General features: G+C 45.5%; 1 protein-coding gene and 1 pseudogene across 2 annotated transcripts in view; one reads left to right on the top strand and one right to left on the bottom strand.

Annotated features, from left to right (window-relative positions):
* The window catches only part of ZC3H12C (zinc finger CCCH-type containing 12C), a 75,850-nt gene extending 70,669 nt beyond the window's left edge, over positions 1–5,181 (bottom strand). Inside the window, exon 1 of one of the 2 annotated variants that reach the window (XM_028105997.2) lies at positions 4,933–5,181. In XM_028105997.2, coding sequence (XP_027961798.1) covers positions 4,933–4,974 — 42 coding nt within the window. In that variant the 5' untranslated portion in view covers positions 4,975–5,181. Of the gene's footprint in view, positions 1–757; positions 797–4,932 lie in introns of those variants that run through there. The other variant, XM_088017726.1, reaches the window with a different exon arrangement.
* On the top strand, positions 910–1,833 carry LOC148162697 (uncharacterized; annotated as a pseudogene).
* Positions 5,182–26,183: the final 21,002 nt, after the last annotated feature.

Below are 26,183 nucleotides of genomic sequence, written 5' to 3' on the forward strand. Positions count from 1 at the left end.
GGGCGCGGGAGGGGCGAGGACTGGAGAGGGCTTTCCGCCGGGGTCCGCTAATGGCTGGGGCTGGATCCCAGGTGCCGGAGGATGCCTCACCCCGCGAGCGCGCGGCGTCCGGAGCCGCAGAAGCAGCGCTGTGGGTCCGTTCCCGTCCGGAGCGCCCGGGTTCGCCTCCATCTTCGGCGGTCGTGCCCCGGGGCGGGCGGGAGTGGACCGCTGCCCTAGGCCGCGGGGCCCGGGTCGCCGGCCTCCCCTAGCCCGAGATCCCGGCGAGCCGGGCTCTCCGCTCGGCCCCACCGGAGCCCCGGGAGCCGCGGGCGCTCGGGCCCCCCTCGACCTCCGGAGGGGGCCCCCCGACCCGCCCGGGCCTGGAGCTCGCCCCGCGACGCCGCTCTGGCCCCCGGCCTCTCCGCCAGGCGCTCGGGCGCGGCCTCCCGGCCCCGCCGCCCTACCCCCCCCACCACCCCCACCTCGCGCGGCTCCCTCAGGGTCCCCCCCCCCCCGCGCAGCCGTGGCCGGCCCCCCTCCCCCGCCGCCCGAGGGACAAACCTGGGGGCCGCTACCCGGCATGGCCGACCCGCGAGGAAGCGGCAAGCCGGCGGCGGGGCCCGCAGCGACAGCGGCCAGTCCGGCCCTCCCCGCGCGGCGCCGCGCCCGCCCGCGCGCCCTCCCTCCCCGCGGGCCGCGGCCCCGGCGCCCCCTCCCCCGGCTTTGCACAACTCGCGCCCCGGCCGCGCGCACACCGAATTGTTGCTCAACCTACTTGCGGTCTCTTCTGAGCGGCCATCACAACATGCCCTGGAAGCCGGGGCGGCCCCGGGGCCCTGCGCCGGGCGCCGCCTCTCGCCTCCGCCCTGGGCGGCCGCCGCTAGGGCGCGGGGCGAGCGGGAGGCTCCCCCATGCCTGCCCGCCCGCCCGCCCGGCCGGCCGGCCGGCCGCACGCCGGGGCCTCGGCTCGCCCGCCGCCCGCGCCGCTGCTCCGCGGGCGAGAGCGAACCCGGCTCTCCCGCCGGCCGCCTCGCTCCTCGGCCGCCCGCCCGCCCGCCCGCAGCCGCAGCCGCAGCCGCCGCGCCGCTTCCTCCTCCCCTTCCCTCTTTTTCTTCTCCTCCTTCGCCTCCTCGGGAGCCGAGGTTGGCAAACCAGCACCTGCTGCTGGAGATCACCGAGAACTGAAACAGGAAACCCCGAGCCAAGGGGAAAACCCGGGAGGCGTGGAGAAGGGGTGAGGGGAGCCGCTAGAACCTGTCGGGCTCCACCGACGCTCCCGCGCCTCCTCCCCTCGCACCCCTTCCCCTTCCCCGGCGCGGGGGTCTCGGCCTCCGGTCCCGCTCCCCCAGCCCCGTCCAGGAGGGCGCCTCTCCGCTCGGCTACACCTCGTCCTCCCAGCAATAACGCGGACCATTCCCTAGGCAGTCTAGGGAACCGAGAGGCTGCCTACTTAGGGCGAGTTTCCCGTGGCTGTTTGCTTATTATCAATATTCTGTAATGAGGAAAAACCACACCCTTAGCAAGACCAATAAGGGAACTTACACAAATGAAGCTGCTGGGATTTCACCCAGGGACTTCTTTCGGCAAGGAAACTGGCCTTATTGGAAATGGCAAGATGTCAAAATCGAGGTTAAGCCCAGGATAAATCCAGATCTCTTTCTAGTGGTTGGGAGGAGACAGCCCTCTGCACTGAGTTGCAAGTGTGAAAAGCACCGAGAACAGAGAGGCTTTTTTTTTTTTTCCTTCTTTCAATTGTCCAACACCCGGTACAATTTAGGTCAACATTTCAGTAATGTTCAAATAATCGTATTCACCTGCCTGTGGCTTTATCACCAGGTGCCTCACGCCTAGCCTTGGGCAGGATGCATATGCTTTGGGAGTGAAAGAGAAGGGAATTTATGTGGCTTGTGCCCCTAGCATGTGCCACCAGACTAGGTAGCCTGCTTTAAATGCATTATCTCATTTTTGTGTCACCACAGCCCTGCGAGCTAGGTGTTATAATCCCCTTTATCCCTCAGCAAATTGAGGTTAGAAAAATTTTCTGAAATGACACAGTTTGAATATGAAGAATTATAGGTCTGTCTGCCTCCAAAGTACATACTTGTTTCATTGGACCAGCGTTCATGCCCTTGATGGCAACTTTTCACCTTTAATACAATTATTTCTTGCCTCTCTGAATTGTTTTCAATAGAGTATATATGGTTTAAGCCTGGATCTGTTGAATTTGCTTGGGCTACTTAGTGGTACTGAGAGCCATAATGCTTACCGGGCCTAAAGTTTTATAGTTTCCAGTTCTCTAAAAAAATTTAAAAAATTGAAAAAAAAAAAAGGCTGCCTTTATGGCTCAGTTGAGCAGCACAGATGTCCCCACTTCTTTGGCCAAAATTTGCAGCCCTTTTGCTACTGATGACGGGGTCCCAGATGAGAGCATCCTGCTGGCTGGTACCCATGGGCATCCTCAATACTGGAAGATGAAAGGGGTGCATCTTGCTGAGCCTGCTTTCCACTTCAGCAGGCCAGTCTTGGGCCCTATTAAGTGAAATAGCAGACTGGTAGGCTTCCTTGGGGCCATGAGAGCTCTCTGGTCCACTTTTCTGGTATCATCTTTAAGACCCTTAGGATGTCTGGCAACCTGCTCTCTGTAGCCAGCTTCCACTGGCACGATGGGAGGGATGCTCTGGGAAATCCTCCCCTGTTCATGGAGCCAAACCCTCAGAAATCTCTTGAGCAGTATTAGGGAGTGGAAGGGACCTAAAAAGAGGCTGGCTGGCTGACAATAAGTGACAGCATCTGTGGCATGATTTTAGTGATGCCAGCAGATCCCCTAGTCCACAATATATCACCCACACAGTCTATCTTAGTTCCCTCATTTGACTCAACCGAATTCCATTCAGTATGGATTAAGTGTGGTTATAGACCAAGCCACTACATTAGGTACTTTGGAGCTAAGAGACATGAATAATTATTGTAATTGCCAACATTGTGTGAATGCTTACCATTCTAAGCACTTTGCATGTGCTCTCTCATCTAATACCACAAAACCCCTGTGAGGGATTGAATAACTATCACTATTCCCATTTCACAGATGAGAAAACTCAGACCAAGATTATGGTCAGTAACAGTGCACGGTTGAGCACAGAGTCAGTCTCGCTCTAGCTTCAGGACCCATTATGTGACTACGATACTGTAACTGCCTTTAGTTACCTTACTATGTATTTGGGGAGATAAAAACATACAAAAGTTCAAAGAAAACTAAGAAGACAAGAGACCTGAGGAGTGTTAAATATGTGTCATGGGTAATAAATGCAATGAAGTTTCAGAGGACAGAAGAGTTGTCTTAAGTTGAAGTGGTGGAGAAGACACACACAGAAGATGACCTGCAAACGAGAGACAGAGACAGAGACAGAGACGGAGACAGACAGGGAGATTGAGCTCAGTGTAGCCTGTACACAGAAGGGTTTTGAATGCAGGGTGACATGGAGAACATCCTATTTTAGGAAAATTAATACTGTGATGGTTACTGGATGGTTTTGCAAGGGGAAGGACTGGAACAGGGAAATATGTCTGACGTCCATTATGGCAGGACGGTCGTGAACTATGGAAGTAAATAGCGAGGGAGGAGAGGAAGGGACAGTTTAGTGAGATAGAAGGACCTGAAAAGCACCGAGTGATTGCATACACTTGACGAAGATGGACTTAAGAAAGGGGAGAAGTCCAAAATAACTTCACGATTGTGAATATGAAATCTATAGTGATGCTAACTGGAGAAAAAGGGGAAGTTTAGGGATAGAGGAACTACTTTTTTGAACAAATGTTTAGAATAGTTTGGTTTCAGGCATGTATTTGTGGTACGGTGGGATATGCATGTGGAAATGTTTTATAGTATTATCTAGAAAAGACAAAGAGTTGGGTAAATGAGACTTTTATGTTATTGAGATGGTATGAAAACTTTAAATGCTCACTGTTATAGTAATAACCAAGCATGGTTGTTCATCTTAGGTAAACCAGAATTGAAAGAAAATCTCTCACAAAAATAAAATGCTTCTATGGCTCCGAGACAAATGAGCATTAGGGAAATCGTCTTTTCTTGACTCCAAGTTATATTTACTTAAAAGAAAAAGAGAATAAATAGAAAAGAAATTCCAAGGAGTTCAGAAAACGTAAGATTGATGAGAGAAAACTTGGAGATCATTTCATTCGATCCCACTTTTCATTTTGCAGTTGGTGAAAATGAAGATCAAATTTTGAATGTCTGACAATAAAACTTCAAAATAGGCATTAGGCAGATATGGCATGTTTGCTGTTACCAATTCTGGAGAGACAACCAACCTGTATTTTAGTTATAAAATCAAGGCTGGACCTTGAATTGTGACTCCGAATTGCACATAATTAAAGAATTTGAGTGCTTGTGGCTACATAGTAGGCAAAGCCCTGGAACAGCCTCACCAGTTAAAAGCAAATGCTTTAAAAAGAACAGATTTGGGGCTGGGGGCAGGGATGGGGGTGGGGGGGAGGGTAGAGAGAATGGTTGCCAGAGCAGCACTTCTTTCTAATATATAGCTCCCAGGTAAACTGCTCCACACCTACATTCACGTTTGAACCTCAAAAGACAAGAGTTTCAGATGGCCATCACATCCCACCTGGCTGCCTCAGGCTGGACCTTCCAATGGCCAGCCACCTTCTCTAAGACCTCCGGAGACTTCAGAAGTGATGACCCATAAGTCACCCTCAGATTCAAAAGTGGCACAACCCCCCTGGCAACTGCTTCTACTCTACCCAGAGCTCTCCTAGTGGTGTCCTTGGGTGTTTCCTCATTGGAAATGTGTGTATCCAGAGGATACACTTGAGGATGTGAGAGAACTCACTGGAAATGTGTGTATCCAGAGGATACACTTGAGGATGTGAGAGAACTGTTTCTCCTGCCTCCACCATTTCTACCAAAACACTTACCTTAGTTGAGACAAAGTCAAGAGTCCCTTCTACGTGCTTCATCTCCAGCTGTTTGGCCAGCACTTGATTTCCTTCAGTTGACGAGCTTCATACCCATAGCCAGATGACTACTATGATTTCTCATTCAGTTTCTTTTACGTCTTCCAGAGAAGTCCTGGTTAATTCCAACCATCTGGGAAATGTCAAGTTTTCTTACTAGCATTACCCTACACAACCATTTCCTAAGCCCATGATCTGTGTAAGACAGACACAGAGGGATAAAACACATTCTTGCCCATGTCCTTCAGTGACTGCTTAGAGTTGCTTTTTAACGCCGAGTTTGCAGGGAAAGGAAACTAGAGGACACAAGATATGTGTTGTTGGCCAATCCTAGGACTTCTTCCTTTCGATGAGTTACCACAAGATTCCATATTAGCAGCATGACTCTTTTTTTTCCCCCTAGCATTTGTGGGAGGCCAACAGAGAGCAGAACAGCAAGGGTTTCAATATGCTGTATCATACAGTCATGGGCTTGGTTTTCTACCTGAACCAGACAGTGTGGCTCCCCTCATTTACGACATTGGGTCAACATAGGAATTTTGAGAACAATAAACACTTCGTCTTGAATTTAAAAATGTTGCTAAGGTGGTGCTTGGCTATTTTCACAAGGGCCATATGTTTCATTGTAGCTCACCTTGCTCAGAAATGTAAAACAATTTTTTGTTTTAACATGGAATTTCAAGCACACCAAAAACATCCTCATCACCTCTGCAAGCATCTATTGTTTTAAAAGGAAATCGGTACACAGAATTACAAATGTATACCACTGAGCTAGCTGGAGACGGGGTTATGGAATTTTCAGGTTAGAGTGCATCCTATGTGAAAAGGCGCTCTCAGGAGAATATTAATTGCAGCATTATTGGCAAAGGCAAAAAAAAAAAAGGAAAAAACCTAAGTATCTATTAATAGGAAACTACAGAAATTGTGGTATCTGTATACATTAGAATGTCATTCACCTATTAAAGAGAGTGAAGTGGCTTTATGTGTATAGAATTGTTCTTGAAGAAGTCAGGTAAGGACCAGTGTATCTAGTATGCTACCATGTGTGTGAAAGACAAAGAAAATCTCTGCGTGGGCTTATATGTGCCCTGTATTATCTCTGGAAGGATACACGAGACACTGGTAATGCTGATTGTCCTGGGCAGGTGGACTGGACGATTATCAGGAAGGAAGAGTGCAAAAGACATTCACTTTTTATTCTATAACCATTTATAGCTTTTGTATTTTATTTAATTATTAATACTATTATTTTTTAGATTTTCTTTTTAAGCAATCTCGACACCAGATGTGGGGCTTGAACCCACAACGCCGAGATCAGCGTTGTATGATCTACTGACTGAGCCAGCCAGGAGCCCCAGCTTTTTGACTTTTAAATTGGGGCCTTGAATTAGCTATTAAAAAACGTATTTCTAAAGTCCACATTTATCCGTGACGTGCGCGACCGTCCACCCCTTTCTATTTGATTTTATAAATAAGCAGATACTATTTTTGGAAAAGGTTCCCCCGCCACAAGGAAGAGGAAGTTGCGGGAGTCCTGTGAGTTGCATGTGTGCGCTCCGGGGTTTCCCAGGCGAGGGAAAGATACCTATGGTCACGTGGAAGGAGCGGTCCGCAAACTGCTAAAGGATTCCCAGCCAACTTTAGCTGGATTAGGCAGTGTTTTTACAACTTCACTGCCAAAGGCTCCAAGCTCAGATTCTATGAGAATTTTTGATGGGACTGCTTTACCTAAAGGGAACGTTCTGGGACGTTCTCACGAGCAGATACAGGAGAAGTTCGTGTAAGCTGCTGGCCTCACAGAAAGTCAGCAGGAGGCCGGGGGCAGATGATACTCATCACCGAGAATTATATTTATTTGTTTTATTGTGTCTCCCCACATCAGAATGTAAGCGCTACGAAGGCGGGAGCTCCGTCCTGCGCCCTGGAGCATCCGCAGGTCTTCGGTGCCCAGCGTGTGGAAAGCACGCGGTTTGGCTCCGTCCTGGGGGGACCATAGCAGCCCATGACTCTCCAGTCTGTGGCTGCCTATTTAGGCATTGATCTGTTAGCAGGCAGTACTGACATGGCCAGGGGAGCCAGGGTTCAGGCCTCCAGTCTCTGAAAGCGTGGGCCAAGCAGAATTCAGATCTCAGAAGAACGGGGGCATTAGAAGAATACTTAGAAGGACAAGGCAAGGAGCCAACTACGGAATAGCAGAACAAGGTAGGGGCTTGGTTTAAAAAAATAATAATAATAATAAAGGAAGAAAAGGAAAAAAGGAAAACAACCAATCACAAACAAATTAAAACAAGACAGTTGCCCCAAACAGCTAAGAACACAACAATAAAGGAGAAGAAGACAGAGCCCCGTGATTAGGGCTGCAGTTTACAGGGAAAGCAGGATTCTCAGCAGAGCATGTTTGCTGCTGAGTCACTGTACTGCTGGAGTTGGGCAACTGAGTTGGGAAAGTCACCTTGATTTAGGGTCTATCTAGGCTGGCTTCAGAGTCTAGGAGAGGGGACAGGTAAGTGAGCCTCAGGGCTAAGGTCAGAGGGATGCAGGGAAAACGGCCAACCTACTTGGTTCCAGGTATTCACTTCTAACCTTCAGAGGGGAAGTCACAGGGAAATTTCCACTGCCGGCTATAGACATTCCAGGGGATCTTCAGTCAAAGAGCATCCAGGAGCCAGAAATGAAGGGTCCAGCCAGGCGGAAAACCTTAAGCACATCTCCGCGGGTCCCCTAAGTGACTGCTCCAGGACTAGGACTGAGGCGAAAGAGAGAAATTTAATGCAACTATCTGATGGCCTTTAATGATTTTGGTAGGTCACAGACCGCCCTCAAGCCTTCGGTGGAGGTGAGCTCTCATGGTAGAGAAGCTGTCTTCTGTCTTATCCATCCTGTGGTCAGTCCAGAGCATACAGGTTTAAGCTTACTAGGCAGAGGTGGAGTCAGGCTAGACCGTGGCATAGACATCAGCCGTTTATCGACTCCTATGTCTCACGGTCCTTCATTTGGGTCAAAACATTTACCTTATTTTGGAGCGCCTGGGTGGCTCAGTTGGTTAAGTGTCTGCCTTCAGCTCAGGTCATGATCTCGGGGTCCTGGGACGGAGCCCTACAACGGGCTCCCTGCTCAGAAGTGAGTCTGCTTCTTCCTCTCCTTCTGCCCCTCCCCCCTGCTGGTGTGCACTCTCTCTCTAATAAATAAGTAAAATCTTTAAAAAAAAAAAAAAAACAAAACCAAAAACATTCACCTTATTTGGAAAAACGTCAATATTCCCCTGAAATGTTTTTCCAGCTTTTGAATTTTACACACAGAATCCTGAATTACTGAAAAGGGCTAGGCCTTCTGGGTCATCTTTACAAGCATCCATTTTAAAAAGTGAACATTATCTGTCTTTGGCAGTCCCCACGTTTTAATGGAGAACTTGCTAGAGGAATTCAGGAATGTATTTTATTTTGGATAGCTACACGAGGCAGTTAAATGTTCAGTAAGCTTTGGCAAGGACAACTTTTTACTAGAAGACACTGTCTTGATGAAATGTATTGTCACCACTTTCTTTGCTTTGTTTACTTTGCTAAAATATGTGTTCATAAGAAATTTTAGAGTTCGGTAGGATCGGGTCTCTGTACAATAACTTGTATTGTCCCGGTGGTCAGTTTTTTATATACAAAAGTGAGGGCTGACATTTTCCAAGGCTCTTTTGTAAGATATGTAGCTGACCGGTAGTGAAATTGAAGGTCAAGTACTTCAGCTTCATGGATCTTGAACAAGGGTTAATGGAAGTGGTTTTCACTGACTTTAATGTCTAGGACCTTGTAGTATTCTAACGTATTATTTTAAATTATCACAAGAATACATGTTCATGGTAGAAAGTTTTTAGGACATGTAAAAATATACAAATCCTCTCTCATCCTATCACCCAGAGATAACCCTTACAATTAAAAAAATTTTTTTTTATTCTGTATCTATTCCACTACATTTCTTGATTTAATTCAATCAAACATGTGTTTGCTGAGTTCCAGCACTGGACTTTGGATCATAAAAGACATGGCCCATATCCTAAATAAACCAAAATTTTAAAGGAAAGATAAGACATACGTCTGAAAAAAAAATCCGTAAAAAAACCCACTAAATTGAATATAATCAAGTGCTAAACTTGCCTGTGAAGGACTCATTCAATGAGCTGCAATCCCCAGGATGCAGATCTCAAAATAATTCTCTGTCCACCTTAGGGACTCAGTCATGGAACAAGTGCTTCTTGGGCACCTGTTGTGTTCTAGGCACCGCTGGGATATCCCCCTACTTCCTAAAGCAGCCTTGGAGAATTCCTAAGCTGAAGGCCATTGCTGTTTCCTTCAGTCCCTTCTGGGCCCTGCAAACCCCATGTCTCCTCCCAGTCTCCCCTGCACATTCTCCACCTGCCACACTGGCCTTCTTGCTCTTCTGGTTAGTCCCCTCTCTCTGGAACGCTCTTCCCCAAATATCCACAAGGCTTGCTCCTTAATGTCCTTCGGACTTCTGCTCAAATGTCACCTCATGAGAGAATCCATCTCTCAACACTATCCGGAACGTCACACGTAGCCTCCCTTCATATGTATTCTGGTCACTATCTATCCCCTGACCCTGCCTTTTTTTTAAAATTTTTTTTATTTTAGCACTTACAATCACCTGAGGTAGACATAGATACAGAAGTAGACAGGTGGACACCAGAGATATTGGTATATATAGATATAGGTCTCAATTTCCAGATAGGATGCGTACATACCTAAATGGAAGTTTGTTTATCTGAAGATGAAAATTCTGGAAAGTTTACTTGAATAAGGTAAAAGGAGAACAGACGTGACATCACTACAGAGATATATCCTAGGAAACCCAGACAGGAGGTAGATCTGTAGAAGAGGCTTTCTTCAGGAGTCCCCCAATGGGCACAAAAATGAGACAAAGTCATGAAAGAAATCTTAGCCATCTCAAGTATCTGCTGCGCATCACAATCAGCCAGAAGCCGATTGTCCAATCGAGTTGTAATTTATATCATGGGCTCTGTTTTCCCTTGGTTTCTGTGATGCCAGCTTCCCTGCTACGTCTTCTGTCTACTCCTACAAAGAATTCCTCTCTGACCCAGTATGTTTCGGCTCCACACACATGTCCTGGCTTTCCTCACCCATTCCTGTGGCATTAAGTACTACCTAAATTCTGATGATTGTCAGATCCGTCTCTGTAGCGCATAGTACCTGGCATTGAGTAGGTGCACAATAAAAGCACCTTTATTCATTCAAAATGAATGAATGGCCTTTTGGGGGCTCCTCCTATGTCAGCCATTGCTGTAGGTGCTGGAAAAGTTTCGTGCTCTGATAGAGCTCATCTTTAAAAATATACAATTACGCAAATAGATGAAAGCCACAAATAAATGAACACAATCATTCCACATACTAGTCGGTGCTCTGAAGACACCGGAGTGGGGTACTAGCGGGTCTGCGGTGGTTGTGGGCAGGGACCAGGGCAGCCTTCTTTCAAATCGCATTTGAGCTGAAATGATGCCGCGGAGGCAGCCCATGCGGAGCGCATTCCAGGTAGAGGCCAGAGCAAGTGCAGGAGGCCTGAGGCGCTATAAGCCGCACGGATCAAGGAAGAGAACGGGGAGTCTGTAGCGGGAATAGAGGCTGGCCCCAGTGGATGGTCTCTTGCTCTCCAGTTTGCCCCCGACCTCACGTCCTCCCATTATCTTATCCCTGGCCTGCCTCTCATATTTACTGTACCTGCCTGGCTCTCGTAGGTACTTGAATTTGTCACCCTTCCTTGCTCTTGGTAAACGGCCCTGGCAGTTATCAGAAGGTTCCATGCTATGGTTTATTCCCGGGCCTTCATGTAGAGTGCGCTCTCTGCCAGCAACACCTTTCCCCTAATACTTTGAGAACAAAGATTCAGGGGAGCAATTCATTTCATTCTAGAAACCCTTCTTTGGTCTTGTCTCTCTGGGTTAGATGTCCTCTCTCTATTCTCCCAGAGTTCCGTGTGATAACCAAGGCACAGAGAAGTTGAGTAATTTCCCCCAAATCAAGTGCTAGAGCCAGGATTTGAACCCAGGCTCTTAGCCATGGTGCCCTGGGCCCTGCCTGTTAAGGCTGTTGAGAGAACTACACGGGCTGATGCATTCTTTTTTTTTTTTTTAAGATTTTATTTATTTATTTATTTTGAGAGAGAGAATGAGAGAAAGAGAGAGAGCATGAGGCGGGGAGGGTCAGAGGGAGAAGCAGACTCCCCGCTGAGCGGGGAGCCCGATGCGGGACTCGATCCCGGGACTCCAGGATCATGACCTGAGCCGAAGGCCGTCGCCCAACCAACTGAGCCACCCGGGTGCCCCTGGCTGATGCATTCTAAGGACTGAACCTAAGGCCTGGCCTTTGGCAAATACTCGGTAGTTGTCAGCTCTAATTACAGACACAATCTCTGCCCCTGAGAGGCTTATGGTCAAATGATGGGGCTAAAAGTCTAGTAAATATCTGAATAAGTTGGAGAAAACACTTGGAACACCTCGAAGGATCTTGACTGTAGTTTTAACTGCTTCTCTCATTTGCATTCCTTTTTGTAAGGTACCTGCTACTTAATAGTCATGATGGTGATACTCTTTGAAAAAGAAAATATTAAAAGGAGGAGTAGGTCTTGTGGAAAAATGATATAATTCAGTTTTAGACATGGTGAACTTGTCTTCTGGAAAGGCTTCTGGAACGTCTAACCAGAGGTGACCAATAGGCTGGACAAATGGCTGCATGATTCCCTCTGCCACTTAAGCATCACTCGTGATTCCTCCCTCCCTCACTTCCACCTCTAATTCAGCGGTCAGGCCTGGTTGGTTCTACTTTCAAAATATATCTGTTACTCTGCCCTCTTTTCTCCTCTAGCACCACCCTGATCCAAACCACCACCATCTCTCTGTGCTTTGCGTTCTTCATCTGTAAAATGGAGATATGAATACTGTTTCCCTTATGGGCTTGCTGTGAGCCTTAAATAAGATCATTTCTGTGAAGCACTCAAAATGCTGCCTAGCATATAGAGGAAGGAGAGACCAAAGACGCAGAGAGAGGACCAAGATTGTATGGGACCAAGGAATCCACAGAACAAAGTTTCTAAAAGAAAAGTAGTTATCAGAGATTAAGAAGATTGGGAACTTCCAAACATGTGATGTCCTGTTCTATCAGGACATGTTTACGTAAAAGTGGTAAAACAGAAAGTTGAACAAGTTTGTTCCAGGCAATCAGTTCATCGGAATAGCATTTACAACTATCTACAGAAAGGTTGAGTCAATTAGGGTCTCCTGGTTAGAAGGAATAAGAATCAGCTAGAATCTGGTTGACTCAGGTCACCTCTGCTGAGTCAAAACTCGTGTCAGACCACCTCATAGGCTGCTGACCAGTCTGTGGATTGGCTTCCTTTGGGGTTAGCTGCCCACTGCTGTCCAATCAGTAGAAGCCAGAGAGGGTTGGCCAAGTGTTGCCCTGTCAGCAGGGGCTCAAGATGGAGCAAGTTCCCTTGGAAGTGGCTCTGGGCTCTGCATGTGGCGGGAACCACAGAAGACACATACAGTGGAGAGCTGCAGCTTCACCGAGGAAGGGTACGAGATTTGGAGCCTGGTGTTTGAGTCTCAGAAATCTAGTCCCACTTACCAGCTCTGTGCTCTGAGTAAGTCAGTAAAGTTCTCTCATGCTAACTTTCTCCTTTATTAAGTGAATGTGCATATAACTTCAGAGATGTTTGCTTTGGAAAGCTCCTTGTGAGCTGTACCATCTTGAATCACCCAGGTCCCAGGTCACCTTTTTTCTTGGTAGGAGACATGGTTTTATTTATTTATTTACTTTTTAAGATCTTACTTATTTGTTTGAGAGAGAGACAGAGAGAGCAGGGGCAGGGGCAGGGGCAGCAGGAGAGGGAGAAGCAGACTCCCCGCTGAATGCAGAGCCCTACATGGGACTCAATCCCAGGACCCTGAGATCATGACCTGAGCCAAAGGCAGACACTTAACCGACTGAGCCATCCAGGTGCCCCTGTAGGAGATACGGTTTTAATTGAATTGTTAAGTTCATTGCTGAAAACTTTGTTAAGATACTACTTAAAGTGGCACGACTCTCTAGGGGTAGGACAAAGATATAAAATCCCACAAAGATTTTCTCTTCTTTCAGAGGTACCGGAAGAAGAAATTCCTTAGTGCTAATGAGAGAGAGTGTGGCTAACTCCAGTAAGGACGGTCTACACATGCACAATTTATTGCCATTTACCTCCTAACAGGTAGGAGAAATGGGATAGAAGAGCTAATCAAGGCTCCTCTTCAAAGCAGCAGACTAACAGACTCTAAGAAGAAAGTACAAAGAGAATGAGTACAATAAGGGAAAGCCCAGTGGAACACGAAAGTTGGCCTAGGACCTCAAGGCTCTTCTCAGTGGATGGGAATGGCTGCCAGTCAAGCACTCTGAGTGGGCCACTCAGGGTGGCGGGAGAACAGGCTGGAAGCCATAGTATGGGTGTGAAGACTCTAGGATGGGTGAGAGGGAACAGTTAAATGCTGATTCACATCACATGACCATACCTAGTCATTGCCACCTGGAAGGTACATTCTGGAATTGAGAGTGAGAATGCCCCAAACTGACAGCAAACGTGTTCCCAAGGCTGTCAGCTGCCTTGTGGTACTTACGCTTCGGTGTTTCCTTCTCTCTCGATCTAGAAGAATGCTGCTTCTCCTCCTTCTCAAACTACAATGTATAGCTGGAGGAGTGTGTTCAGTATTTTAAAAAGGAAGTACAGTGAAAGAGCCAGGAGTTTGCTCTCATATGATAGAATTTATGAAAGAACATTTGGTATCTGACATAATTTCTAGTCGGGCTTGAAAACCAGGCTTGCAGGCTACAGAGCCGGGCACCATGCCCAACATCACACCATGGAAGGATTCCAAGAAAGTACCGATGTCTCTGTTGGTGGGTACAGACCCCACAGCTTGTCCCACCATCACCCCAATACGGGCACTAGAAGGGGCCACTGGAGTGGCTGTGCCTCTGGAAGACAGAATGCAGCTTCTGGCTCTGCTATTATTTTTGGCAGAATGGACTCTATGAGGTCTCTCTTTCTTTGGTCCCTAGTTGCTGGTTTGCAATCTGACATGAGTGCAACCAGTCAGAGTTTAGACCATGTGCCAGTGCTGGAGCTGCAAAGGAGGCTGGGCGAGCTAGTGCCTGGAATGTTCGGTTTCTTCAGCGAGAGCTGGGCTCTGCCTCTTAAGGTTTCTCAAGTCCGGCGAAGAGCTTTCGAGGCTGGGGAGCCACAAACATTAAAACTGCATATGAGGTATGTCTTCTAAGAATGCTTGATTTTGGTGACCAGACCCTTGATTTAGTTAATACAAGATATTTTAGCTTACAACTCCCAATCTTCTAGGCATCTCCTTTTAGCTCCTAGTCCTTGTGGGCAACTCCTGAGAAGCCCCCAAGGAAGTGAAAGCAATACTGATTCATTCCTTTTACCTAGGCAATTTTTTCCCCTGTGGGATATCATGCAAATAGTTTTTTACTTCAAAATTGGGAACATCTACTAGCATTATAAATCAAGATGTGTTTTTTTCGTTGCACAAAGATAAATGTTCATGTATTGAATAAATGATCACTCGTAAACATAATGAATAGGTTGAAGGAAAAGCTTGCACATTATATTTTTGTGTGTAAGATATGCATCACCTGGTGATAATAATAATAATAAACAAGGAGAGAGTAGCACATTAAAAATTTGATTTATGCTTAGATATTTTTTTAAAATTTCTGCCCAGACCTCTGATGGTATATAGATGCAGAAGGAAGCTTCAATCTCTCTTTATCAGCAGTGGAGTGTTTTTGTGGCCCAACATCTAGACTGTAAATAATAAGCTCGCTTATTAAAGCTATCTAATAGTCACTTCACAATTGATTAGCAATGCCACTCCGGACTCAGACGCGTGCCACAGCTTAACGTTTCTATACCCATGGCCCCTGTGCATCCTCTGTCAACTCTCAGTGTAGCTAATTTGGAAGGTAGGCAGTTGATAAGCCAGATGGGAATTAGACTGTCCTCAAAAGCCGGGGAGATTTTTGTCCATATGTTTCTGGTTTTTCCATAGTGAGACCATATTTTCCCAAGTGATGTTAATGAAGGGCTGAGTGGCCTTTCGTTGGTGCTTACTCAGTCTCTGTGTTTCCTGTGACTCATTATTGTTTTCCAGCTAGATGCTGTGGCCAGCCTCGCTTTCAGTGTGTCATTTTCATTCATTTGGAAACTAAAGAGCTGTGCTTTGTACCGCGTCCCTAATGTCAGCAAAGCCAACTCTGTTGGATTAAAATGCAAGACGTATCTGCAGCTAGTGCAAAGTGCTGCAGGCTGCCTCTCGGAGCCAAGCAGCCACACCCAGTGTGTTGGAGGCCCCCTTCAGAAGGGCTCGAGGGCTGGGTGCCTGGGGCTGGTAACATCTCAAGGCCAGCCATGGCAAGAAAGCTGCGTTTATTCTACGCCTGGGAAGTGCAGAATGTGGCGTGTAAGGGAGGCGTGGGCTGGGAGAACTTGCTATGAAAGGGTGACATGATATTTACCCCTAAGATCCCTATGGAATGGGCACCTTGTAAGAGGCGAATGAGTTGATACATATAAAGCACTTAGAACAAGGCTTAGTTTAACTATTTATACATGTTGTCTCATTTAATCTTTACAACAACTCTATTCAGATGAGAAAACTAGGTCCAGAGATGTTAAGTAACTTCCCCAAAGTCACACAGCTCCGCTAATGGCTTGGAGCCAGAATTCAAACCCGGTTCTGCCTCACATCCAGAACTCATAACCTTCACCAATTAACTCAAATTCAACATCTAGAATTATATTTTGTTGGTAATAGGCGGGCGGAAAGTGCTGTAATTCACATGGGAGGGAAAAGTGTGAGCGAAAGAGAGCTGCCCTACTGTGACACTCAGCGAAAGAAAGGGGCCCCTGCTCACCAGACGGGGATTTCCAGAATGTTCTGGCCCTTGGAGCCCGTGGAGTGGCCCGAAGCCACTTAAAACCCTGGTGAAGGATTCTGTTGACTTTCATGTTCTTCAGTGTATTTACACTTCCCCCAAATTACTTCACTACATAAATAAACCCACAGGTGTGGGAAAACGCAGTGTGAGATAATCGAGAAAGGAAACAAATAATTTAAAAAGTCAAGATATGCCAACCCCCGGGGGTAGTTATAATAGTCATGTTGTCCCAGTAGATGTCCAATAAACGTTTGGCTAATGAAAGAACGGAGAGACTGGCTCAGAATGTTCTCGATGGAGCGCGCAGGTGACATGCGAAGAGAATTAAGGTCTTTCTGACCATAATTAAAAAAAAAAAATGTATGCGTGTAAAATTTTAACAGGTGTTCTGAAAAAAAACCTGGATCCTTCCAAGAAGAGATGTGGCTGAATAAAGCAGGAATTATTGTGTGTGAATTCTAGGAGGTCTCAGAGGCTCCAGATAATACAGCCCCAGGCAGCTCACGCTTGCCCAGACATACCTGCCTTCAAGCACACTCACTTCTAAGGATTGAATCTTCTCTAGGAAGTCATGCTGCAAGGAAGCTAGGGATGCTACAGACCCTAGGGTGCTGTCCCCCAGAGTCCCCTAGAGTCTGCCGGTGATAAGAAGAGGCAGCTGGTTGGTCAGTTATTAACTTGGTGGATACAGAGGACGCCTCCCAAAGACCCCGCTCTCCTAATTTCAGCCAAATTTCATTTCTCTGACTTCAAAAATGAGATAGTTGCCTTTCCTTAAGTTTTCCCTTGGCATGTGTATGCTATATCATTGTGACTGTCACAGGATTCCTCTGCATAAGCTCGTTCCCTTGTCTCTTTTCTAGAGGTTTAGGACCGCCTGGTGTTCACTAAGAAATCTCCGCGGCCTAGCACAGTGCTTCGCATGGAGTAGGCACCTGACGGACGATTGTTGAATGACTGAAGTTAAGCCGTAAATGGAAAGGCAGTTTTAAAGAGAGCATGGGAGGAAGAGGAGGAGTTCTAACTGCAGTTAGTACAGTATGAGTCACCCAAAACCCCTTGCATCTGAATTGCATTGAACTGCAAGGAATTATGACATTCATATTTTATACCACTATTAGGTTCAGCTAAAAACCCACTGGTTGTGCACTTCCTATATGCTGGGCCCAGTGATAAATTAGACATGATTCTTGCTCTTAAGAAACTGCCCGTCGAGTGGGGTGAAATGAAACTGAAACACAGAACTGTACCCCAATGTGACCTGATCAATGGTAGACGTACTTACTATGCGTCAGAACCTGTTCCAAGTACTCATATTTCTTTACCTTGTTTAATGACCATATGACATAGATACTATTATTGCCCCCCCCCTTTTTTTTTTACAGATCAGGAAACTGAGACCCAGAAAGGTTAAATAAATTGTCCAAGATCGCAGTTGCTAAGTGGTAGGGCCAAGAGATGAACTCAGATTAGTTAAAATTCAGAGACTCAGCTAGAAACCATTGCCTTATACCTCCCCAGTACAGAAGACAGAGGGATTACTTTGGGAAAGGAGAGGAAGGGGAAGGGAGGAGGGAGGCCAGCAGGCATCAGGGAGGTGGTGTTCCTTAAGCGATGATTTGAATGACAGGAGTATGGCAGATGAACAGGTTGGCAAAGGAAGGGTAAATGGAAGCGTCTGCAAAGGGCACAGAAGAGGTAGACAGGGATGGTATCACGGGAATCAGAATATTCTCAAAAGTCGGTAACCTCTGGCAGAATCTGCACCTTTGTTAAACCACATCTCCCTCAAAAGCCCTTATGAACTTGGGAGCTGGGGTTGCAAATGGAACGTCTCATCGCCTGCTGCTTCTTGATGTGCACGTGTCTGGTAATGTCTGCAGAGTCCCCCAGCCCAGAGAGACCACAGCTGGAAGCCGAGAGAGTTGCAAAGAGCTTGCCGCTTTTGCCAGAGAAATCGTGGAGCTATCGAAGAGCTAAAGATGGCTTAGCCTGGGTTGATTCCTACCTTAGCTCATAAGCTCCATGACTGGTTCTGTCTTATTCACAATCTCCGATACGTGACACGGTATTTGGCACATAGCGGGCTCTCAGTACATTTTGTTGAATGAATAAAAGAATGGGACAAAATTTCCTACTAGGGAAGCCTTATGCTTAAAGAAAATAGAAGAAAAACAGCAGAGATGGAGAAGGTGGCTTACAAGCTCAAGAGACAGCAAGTAAGGGCTAGAATAGCCATATTAATTGGGAATGGCTCAAATAGAGCTTTTACCATGAACGGGGCTCAGAGGACCCAAAGCAGTCAGCCACTGGGCTGCAGTTTTGACGTTAAGAAGGAACGCTATACAACTTCTCTCAGAGTAGCTAAAACTGTCTGAGTCTTGTTGGTTTTTTTCCCCCCTTATTTTATTTTATTTATTTTTAAAGATTTAATTTTTTAAACCTTTTTAAGAATGGTGGGTAGGAAGGGGGAGAGGGAGAGGGAGAGAGAGACTCTTAAGCAGGCCTTTACACCCAGCATGGAGCCCAATGCAGGCCTTGATCTCACCACCCTGAGATCATGACCTGAGCTGACATCAAGAGTCAGACGCTTAACTGACGGAGCCACCCAGGTGTCCCTAAAGATTTAATTTTTTTTTAAAGTAATTTCTCACCCAATGTGGGGCTTGAACTCACTACCATGAGATCAAGAGTCACATGCTCTCTCGACTGAGCCAGCCAGGTGCCCCTCTTTTCCCTTTATTTTAAAGAAATATTACACATGAAACTTTCCGTTAGGGACGGTCATTAATGATCCCAGTGATTTTTTTTTTTATAGCAAATCAAATAGGGACTTTCATATGACTGTTTCTTGCAGGTTTTGTTGATAAACATCTCATTTGACAGTGTGAAGTGATTCAACAATCTAACATAGTACATAGAAGATCAGAGGGATTGTGTATCATAGGAGATCATTTCTAAATAATACCACTCACCAGAGGTTCTTGATTGGAGCTGGGGGTAGGAGGTAGGAGGACAAAGCGGAGATTGTCTTCTTTGTTCAGGGCTTGATACATCAGTGGTCTCTGTGGCTGGCTGAGATTGATACGTACTTTGAAAGTAAAAACAGCAGAGTCCAGATTGTCATCCTATTATTAATATAAAAGCTCGTTCAGTACACTCTTGGATGATCATTTCTACCTCTACATGGAAATGAATCAGAGAATCATGAGTACAGCCTCTATGAGACATGGATAGGGGAGAATTTGTTCTTCTTCCCCATCCAACTGTTTAGAATTTTTTTAAAAATTAAAAATCTAGGGATGCCTGGGTGGCTCAGTTGTTAAGCGTCTGCCTTTGGCTCAGGTCATGGTCCCAGGGTCCTGGGATCGAGCCCTACATTGGGCTCCCTGCTCAGCGGGAAGCCTGCTTCTCCCTCTCCCACTCCCCCTGCTTGTGTTCCCTCTCTCACTGTGTCTCTCTCTGTCAAATAAATAAATAAAATCTTAAAAAAAACTAAAAAAAAAATTAAAACTCTAATAGAACCATCAGAAGCATATTTAATCAGCTGTGTCGGTTGCAAGACAGATCTCAGGGTTCTATTTATTTTCTAATGACACACACTCCAAAATCTTATTTTTCACTCATTAAGACAGAAAACAATTAACATAATTTTAAATTACTTAGTAACAATCCCATGGCATCAGTTCTTCCTAGTGGAAGTCCATAGCTCTTCCTAGCGGAAGTCCTGCCTGCCCGCCAGGACACTTCCTCACAGCATCACTTACAGACCCACATTGCTGGGTGCAAATTTTCCTTCTTTCCCAACTTGTACAAAATTAGTTGGTTATAGTTTCTTACCTGGTAACTCATATATTTGAAAATGTTATCAAAAATGTTATCAAAGTGCAAGCACCCCCTCTCCCCCCTTTTTTTAACTTGGCAAAACTATCAGCTGCTGTCTTTTTAAATTTCTTTCTTCTCCTTCCTTCCTTTCTCATCGCAACCTCTTCCATATCAAAATTCCTGGAGAATGGTCAGGAATCATCAGGGTCCTGGAGGAACTCTCACAACGTTGGGCTCAAACTATAGAATACAGTCTTCTCCTTCTCTTTCACCATTAAAAAAAAAAAAATCAGTGATATTGCCCAACTCTGGTAGAATTTGACATCCGAAAGCAATGCTAAAATTTTCCCAAGAATGTGCTTTGGATGCACTCTAACATTCCTTAATTCATTTGTTTATTTGTTCCTTCACTCAACAATAAATATAGGTCAGATATTATGCAAGGGACTAGGGCTTCAAAGACCACTTAGTGGGAAAACAAACATTAAAAGGAAATGATTACAGTGATATATAATAAGTTTAGTAAAAAGCACTGTAGGACTTTCAGGAATGACATGGTAAGCTCTGGTCTGAGAAGTTATAAAAAGCTTTCTAGAAAAGGAAGCATTTATATTTGAAGACTGAATTAGAGGTCACTTGGTAAACAGTGCAGGAAAGAACTTTCTAGAAAGGGGGGATATAGAGGCAGGAAATCATGGCAAACTGGAGGAAATGCAAGTATATAATGATGGTTAAGATGAAAAGTGGGTATAGAGGGGGTGAGAATAAGAGGCTGGAAAGGGTAGTTGGAGCAGTGTCCAAAAGGATTTTGTCTGCCACGTTTGCCATGGGGAGTTTGGACTTCATCTTGAAGGCCACAGGTGAACCATTGAAGAATTTTAAGCAGGGGAGAAACACTATAAAAATTTCATTTTAGAGAGACGAATCTGGCTTCAGTGAGGATAGATTAGAAGGAGATAAGACTGGAAACTTTCCAGTTTCCCTTGGCATAGCTGCCTACAGACTGGTGTGTGAGTGTGTGGCGGGGTAGGGGGGTAGGTTTGGAAGTGTCTCTTACCCAAGTGCTAGGTAGCGAATGCTGGAAGATGAGTACCAGGATTATGTCTGGGAGAGATGCTGGGGTTGAGTTGGAGTGGAGTGTCCAACGGGCCCCATCACGGCTGGGGCCAGGGACCCAGAAGAGACAAGAGTAAAGAGTACCAGATTAGAATACAGGGGACAGGAGGTAGCCTGCACAATTCCAAGAATGGAAGCCAGGACTGCAGTGGGACTGTTATGTGGTGGGGCTTCTATATTTTCACACATTTCTTAAGCACAGCTACATATTTTCACACATTTCTGTGGGCAGAATGGGTTCGTTGGAAGTAGCCAGGATGAGACAGAGCAGAAGCAAGGAGACTCATTGGAACTCAGTTATAATTGTCCAATCAGGAGATGCTACAGAATATGAGAGTGGCACAGTTGATGAAGAGGAAGGTGGACTGTAGAGCTTTACAGTGGTTCTCCTGGGGTATTTTCCAGTATAAACTAACAGCTAAATATATCTCCAGATAACAAATCACATTAATGGTAAGTCGTTATTTATGTTAAACTTTGGAGGCTATCAAAGACAATATTTTTAGCTCTGGCATAATTAATACTGAGCCTCTCTTTCTGGCAATAGAATCAAAGGCCAGTTGTTTACGAATCCGTCCCCTGGTTCATAATAAAACATTATTAATCGCGTGAGGGAGGATACTTGTCTTCTTGTTATATATGAGAGAGGACACCCTCCTGATCGTCTAAAGTAACTTCAAATTATGAATGTGGGGCCAGAACACATACCGCTAGAGATTATTGTCTGACTTGTCAGGAGACCACTTGTGCCCACCCTCATTTGGCGTGAGCACACGTAGCCAGAGTTCCTGCATGTGCCCAGATTCCACAAGAGAAGGGCAGTGTCGAGGCGTCAGACGTTGTCAGCAGTAGTAGCGAATGTATGCACTGTACTCTCCCTGCTGGACAGAGTGGTTCTAGTGAACCAGTATCTGGTTCCCAAATCCAGACGTGACCACCTCTCCTTACGTTTGCCGGCCAGGTATGGTAGTGGTTTCTGTGTGTCCTGGAGTGAGGTGTGCGGTCACCTGAATGGGACCAAATGTCTTGGTGTGCACAAGAGGGGGCCCTCTCCTGCCACGTGCTGGCGACTCTAATATTCCTTTCAGCCTGCCACAGCTTTAGAGCTCCCGCACGGTGCCCCACGCAGTGGTTCTCCCCGGTAACGCCGGCTGATCTAGGACCTTCTTGGGAATGAGGTCCGGGCATCCAATCCCCAGACACAACTGTCTCGTCCTCCCCTTTTCCTAGTTCCAGTCACCTCACCTCCCTCCTTTCACTCACTTTTCCAGATAATAGTGCTCTGCTCTCCCTTCTACAGGTGGCCACTCTAACCACCCATTTCCCCCTGCAAGTGTGGCTCCCCGAAATCCTTACATCTTCCTTTCACGGTGGCCTAACCCAAACCCTGCCGTCCCGCCCGGGTCTGAGGGCTGTCGCACTAAATCTCTAGCTTTCCCCCTTTCTTCGGGGGGGGGGGGTCTTCAGGGAGAACGAGACGAGAAACAATACAAACTTATTCTCAAGCAGGTATTCAGTCCACAATCTTAAATGTTTCTTTTCTGATTTTTTTTTTTTTAATGAGATGAGACTGTAACATTGTCCATGGTGGCGTAGGAACTAAATGGCTCTGCGACAAAGAATAGTCACCCTAAACCTCAATGTAGGAGGCGTGTTTGGATGAATTGTAAGACCAGGTTCAGTGTGAGAAGAGCTTAGAGTACATGAAACCTTTGGAATTTGAAACCTACAAAGTCACTTCAGATTTATAAAGCTGGAAGAAATAGGTCTTCTAGACTTTAATTTTGTGCTTCCAATTCCTTTTGTTGAAAGCTGTACAGCGGAAGACTGTCCTAAATACGTCTCTATAATTAGTTATACAAACCAAGCATAGACTCTCCTATCTTGATTTATTATGTTTATTTTATGAAATAAATATATTTTTAGTTAAATCTAAGGTATTTCTTGAGTGCCCACTTGTGTTAGTTTGAGTCCTTCAGGTTGCAAAGGAAAGACACATTCCAAGGACCCTAAGTTTGTTTAAGGAACTACCGGTCGCTCTGCAGTAGCCCTTGGCTCCCTTGCCCCAGCCTCCCCCCATTGTGCGTGGTTTTTACCTCTAACTTCCCCAGTGAGAGGACTTGGGGCAAGGGACTGGGGGTTGATCATGGTGCTTCCAGGCCAGCTTAGCACATCATGGAATGGTCCATTTTACCTTGCTAACCAAGCCAGGCCGGTTCTTGCTCTGTAACTGTCCTCATAAACCCCGCAGAGAGGGTGACGCAGTGAACAGCCCAGCAATAGGAGGTAGGCAGGGCAAATGGAACAGGGATTTAGAAGGTCTTCTAGTTAAAAACAAGATTACTACAGAATTAGGAACATTCTTCCCTTTCAGTTTAATAAACTCCTATTAATTATTATTATTATTTAGAAAGAGTGAGAGAGTGTGTGTGCATGGGAGCAGGGAAGGGGCAGAGGGAGAGGGAGACAGAATCTTAAGCAGGCTCCATGCTCAGTGTGGAGCCTGATGCAGGGCTCCATCTCATGACCCTGAGATCATGGCCTGAGCCGAAACCAAGAGCCGGATGCCTAACTGACTGAGCCACCCAGGAGCCTCTAAACTCCTATTTTACATGGTACAATAATGTGCACAAACAGGTTTGGGAACCACTACCCCATTATGACAAGGGTTAAGAAGACGGGACTTGTTTTCTTTTACACAATTCATTAGCCTACTTATTTAAAAATTTTTTCTGTGCTCTGTTTTTCACAGTTAAATAACTTTATTTTTATGTAAAATGTAAATTGGCCATTTTATATGAAATACAAATTATAGACTACAAAACCTATTTGTCAGTATGTAAAAATACATTTACTTACAAATATAATAAAATATGAGAGACTGAATATACGGACAACGAATGGCCAGACCATCTACAAAAATAGAACGCTGACCCACAACCTGCAGGAACCTGCTCAGAGAAGCAACCCACTTATCTATAAAATCAGCCCAGGAAGCCAGCCTGCTGTAAGTCAGACTCACAGGAGGCCAGATTGCTATCTCTAGATCCGTGAAGCGAAACAATAACTTCTGCAACAATCACTCTAGAATAGGGGGGACTCGATTAATAACTAACAGCTTCCCTGATTTTTGTCCCCTGCTTCCAACTTGGCACCAACCAAAGAAAGCCAAATGTTCACTCCTAACCGATCACATAGGACGCTCCCCTCTGCTTAGCCTGTCTACCGTTACCCTATGCCAACAGCCTCCAATCAGGACACACCCTGAAGCCTTCCCTGTTTTCCACTATAAAGCTTCCCCACTCCCTCTGCCTGCCTTTGACTCTGCCAAAATGCTCATCTTGGTGGCTGTCTCCCTTGCTGGAGCAAGCTCTGAGTGAGTAGGCTTTGCTTTTCTACTTTGGTTGGTCTTTGCTTCCAGAGATATAATATATAAATAAATTTGTATAAAATATAAGTGGCTAGCACATGCTCTCCCTAAAGAATTCAAGCAACTTTATATAAAAACAAAAAAAGGGGGCACCCGGTTGGCTCCGTCGGTGGACCATGCAACTCTTGATCTCAGGGTTGTAAGTTCAAGCTACAAAAAAAAAAAAAATACAATCTTTAAAAAAAAAAGAGGGGTGCGTGGATGGGTCAGTCAGTTGGTTTCAGCTCTGGATGTGATCTCAGGGTCGTGGGATTGAGCCCGCCTGGCTCCACTATCAGTGGGGAGTCTGCTTCTCTCCCTCTCCCTCTGCCCCTCCCACCCGCTCACGCGCATGTGCATGCACTGACACACACTTTCTCTCTCAAATAAATAAATAAACCAAAAAAAAAGGAAGTCAAGTTCATCTAAAATTCTAATACTCTGAGATAAGTATTCCCTTTGGTGATCATTGTTTTTAACGTGTTATTTTAGGAATATGTATAAAAATAAAAGTTAAAAATATATGTATGACTTTACATGAACAGTATTATATCATATATTGCTTTTATCATGGACACTTATCATCCTACCCTGTCTAGACTTTAGTATCCCATTTCTCATCACTGACCATTCCGAGTGACCCATGTAAATCCCTAGCAAATGTCTATTTATATATTTATCAACATTCATATAATTCTATATAGGTATATCATATCTCTCAGTGTATCTGTAACATATAGATTTTTTTAGGTAATTTTTTTTAATGGGAACAAATTATATTCTACACATTTTTTTTCTGTTTCTAGTTTTTTTGTGTTTCCGGTTTTTTTTCTTCTGTTTTTAGTTTTTTGTGTTTCTGGCTTTTCTCCTTCCAAAGTTGCTTATGGGATCCTTCCAGATCATCTTGTACTGCTCTACTTCATACTTTTTCATGGCTGTGTGGTATTCCACAAGCCTACCACACCATATTTGGCCATCCACCCTCCCTGGTGGATTTCCACTTTGTTTTCAGTTCTTGGCATCCTTTTATATTGGCACTTTTATTTCCAAAGGATAAATTCCTAGAAATGGAATTGATGAGCTGAAGAGTATGCATAATTTTCATTTTGAAAGATATTGCCAGATTGCTTTCCAACAACAACAACAACAACAAAAGGCTGTAACACTTCAAATTTCACCTGCCATATATTTTAGTCATTTTCCCTTCTACCTTCCCAAATGCAAGAGACTTGAGAAGTAAGTGAAAAATTTATACTAAACTCATTACCAGAGACTACCCTTCTGCAATATTTGGTGAAACTGATGCGCTTGGCAGGGGATTTTTTCACCTAGGTTAAAATACTGCTCTGTAGAGAAGTAGCCCATGCCATGTGGAAATAATCCTTTTGGCCCAACCCATCTTCCGGAGCCAATTTTGACATGACAGACTTCAGAGAGAATTCTCGCATCTGTTAGAGGCTAGGCACCTGAGCAGTCTGTGCATCCCGGCAGAACAGACACAAGGCCTATCATGCTCATGTCATGGGAGAGCAGAATCAGGCGTCGATAAACGATCCTGGGAGATGAGTGACAGTCCCTTTAACATGGCTTTAAATTAGATAGACTCTTTTCTCTGTCATTTTCTTCTGTAAGAAAATTAAAAAGGCTGCAATTCTTGCAAATGAGAGAATTTTTCCCCCCTAGAATCTGGATTGGTCAATGGCATGACATACTAAAACATACAAGGCATCTGGTCCCACTATAGGAGGGACACCTCTGTCATTTGTGGGCATGCTCCTGGGGACCTCTCGAGCTTGGCAGGAGATGACCATGAGTGGAGTGTCATGAAGCCCAGGGCTGCACAGATCTTTCATTGC

The sequence above is a fragment of the Eumetopias jubatus genome, unplaced genomic scaffold (assembly GCF_037043125.1).
Source record: "Eumetopias jubatus isolate StellerSeaLion01/CBP00866 unplaced genomic scaffold, mEumJub1_p1.0 scaffold_13, whole genome shotgun sequence".
In the NCBI taxonomy this organism is placed as follows: domain Eukaryota; kingdom Metazoa; phylum Chordata; class Mammalia; order Carnivora; family Otariidae; genus Eumetopias; species Eumetopias jubatus.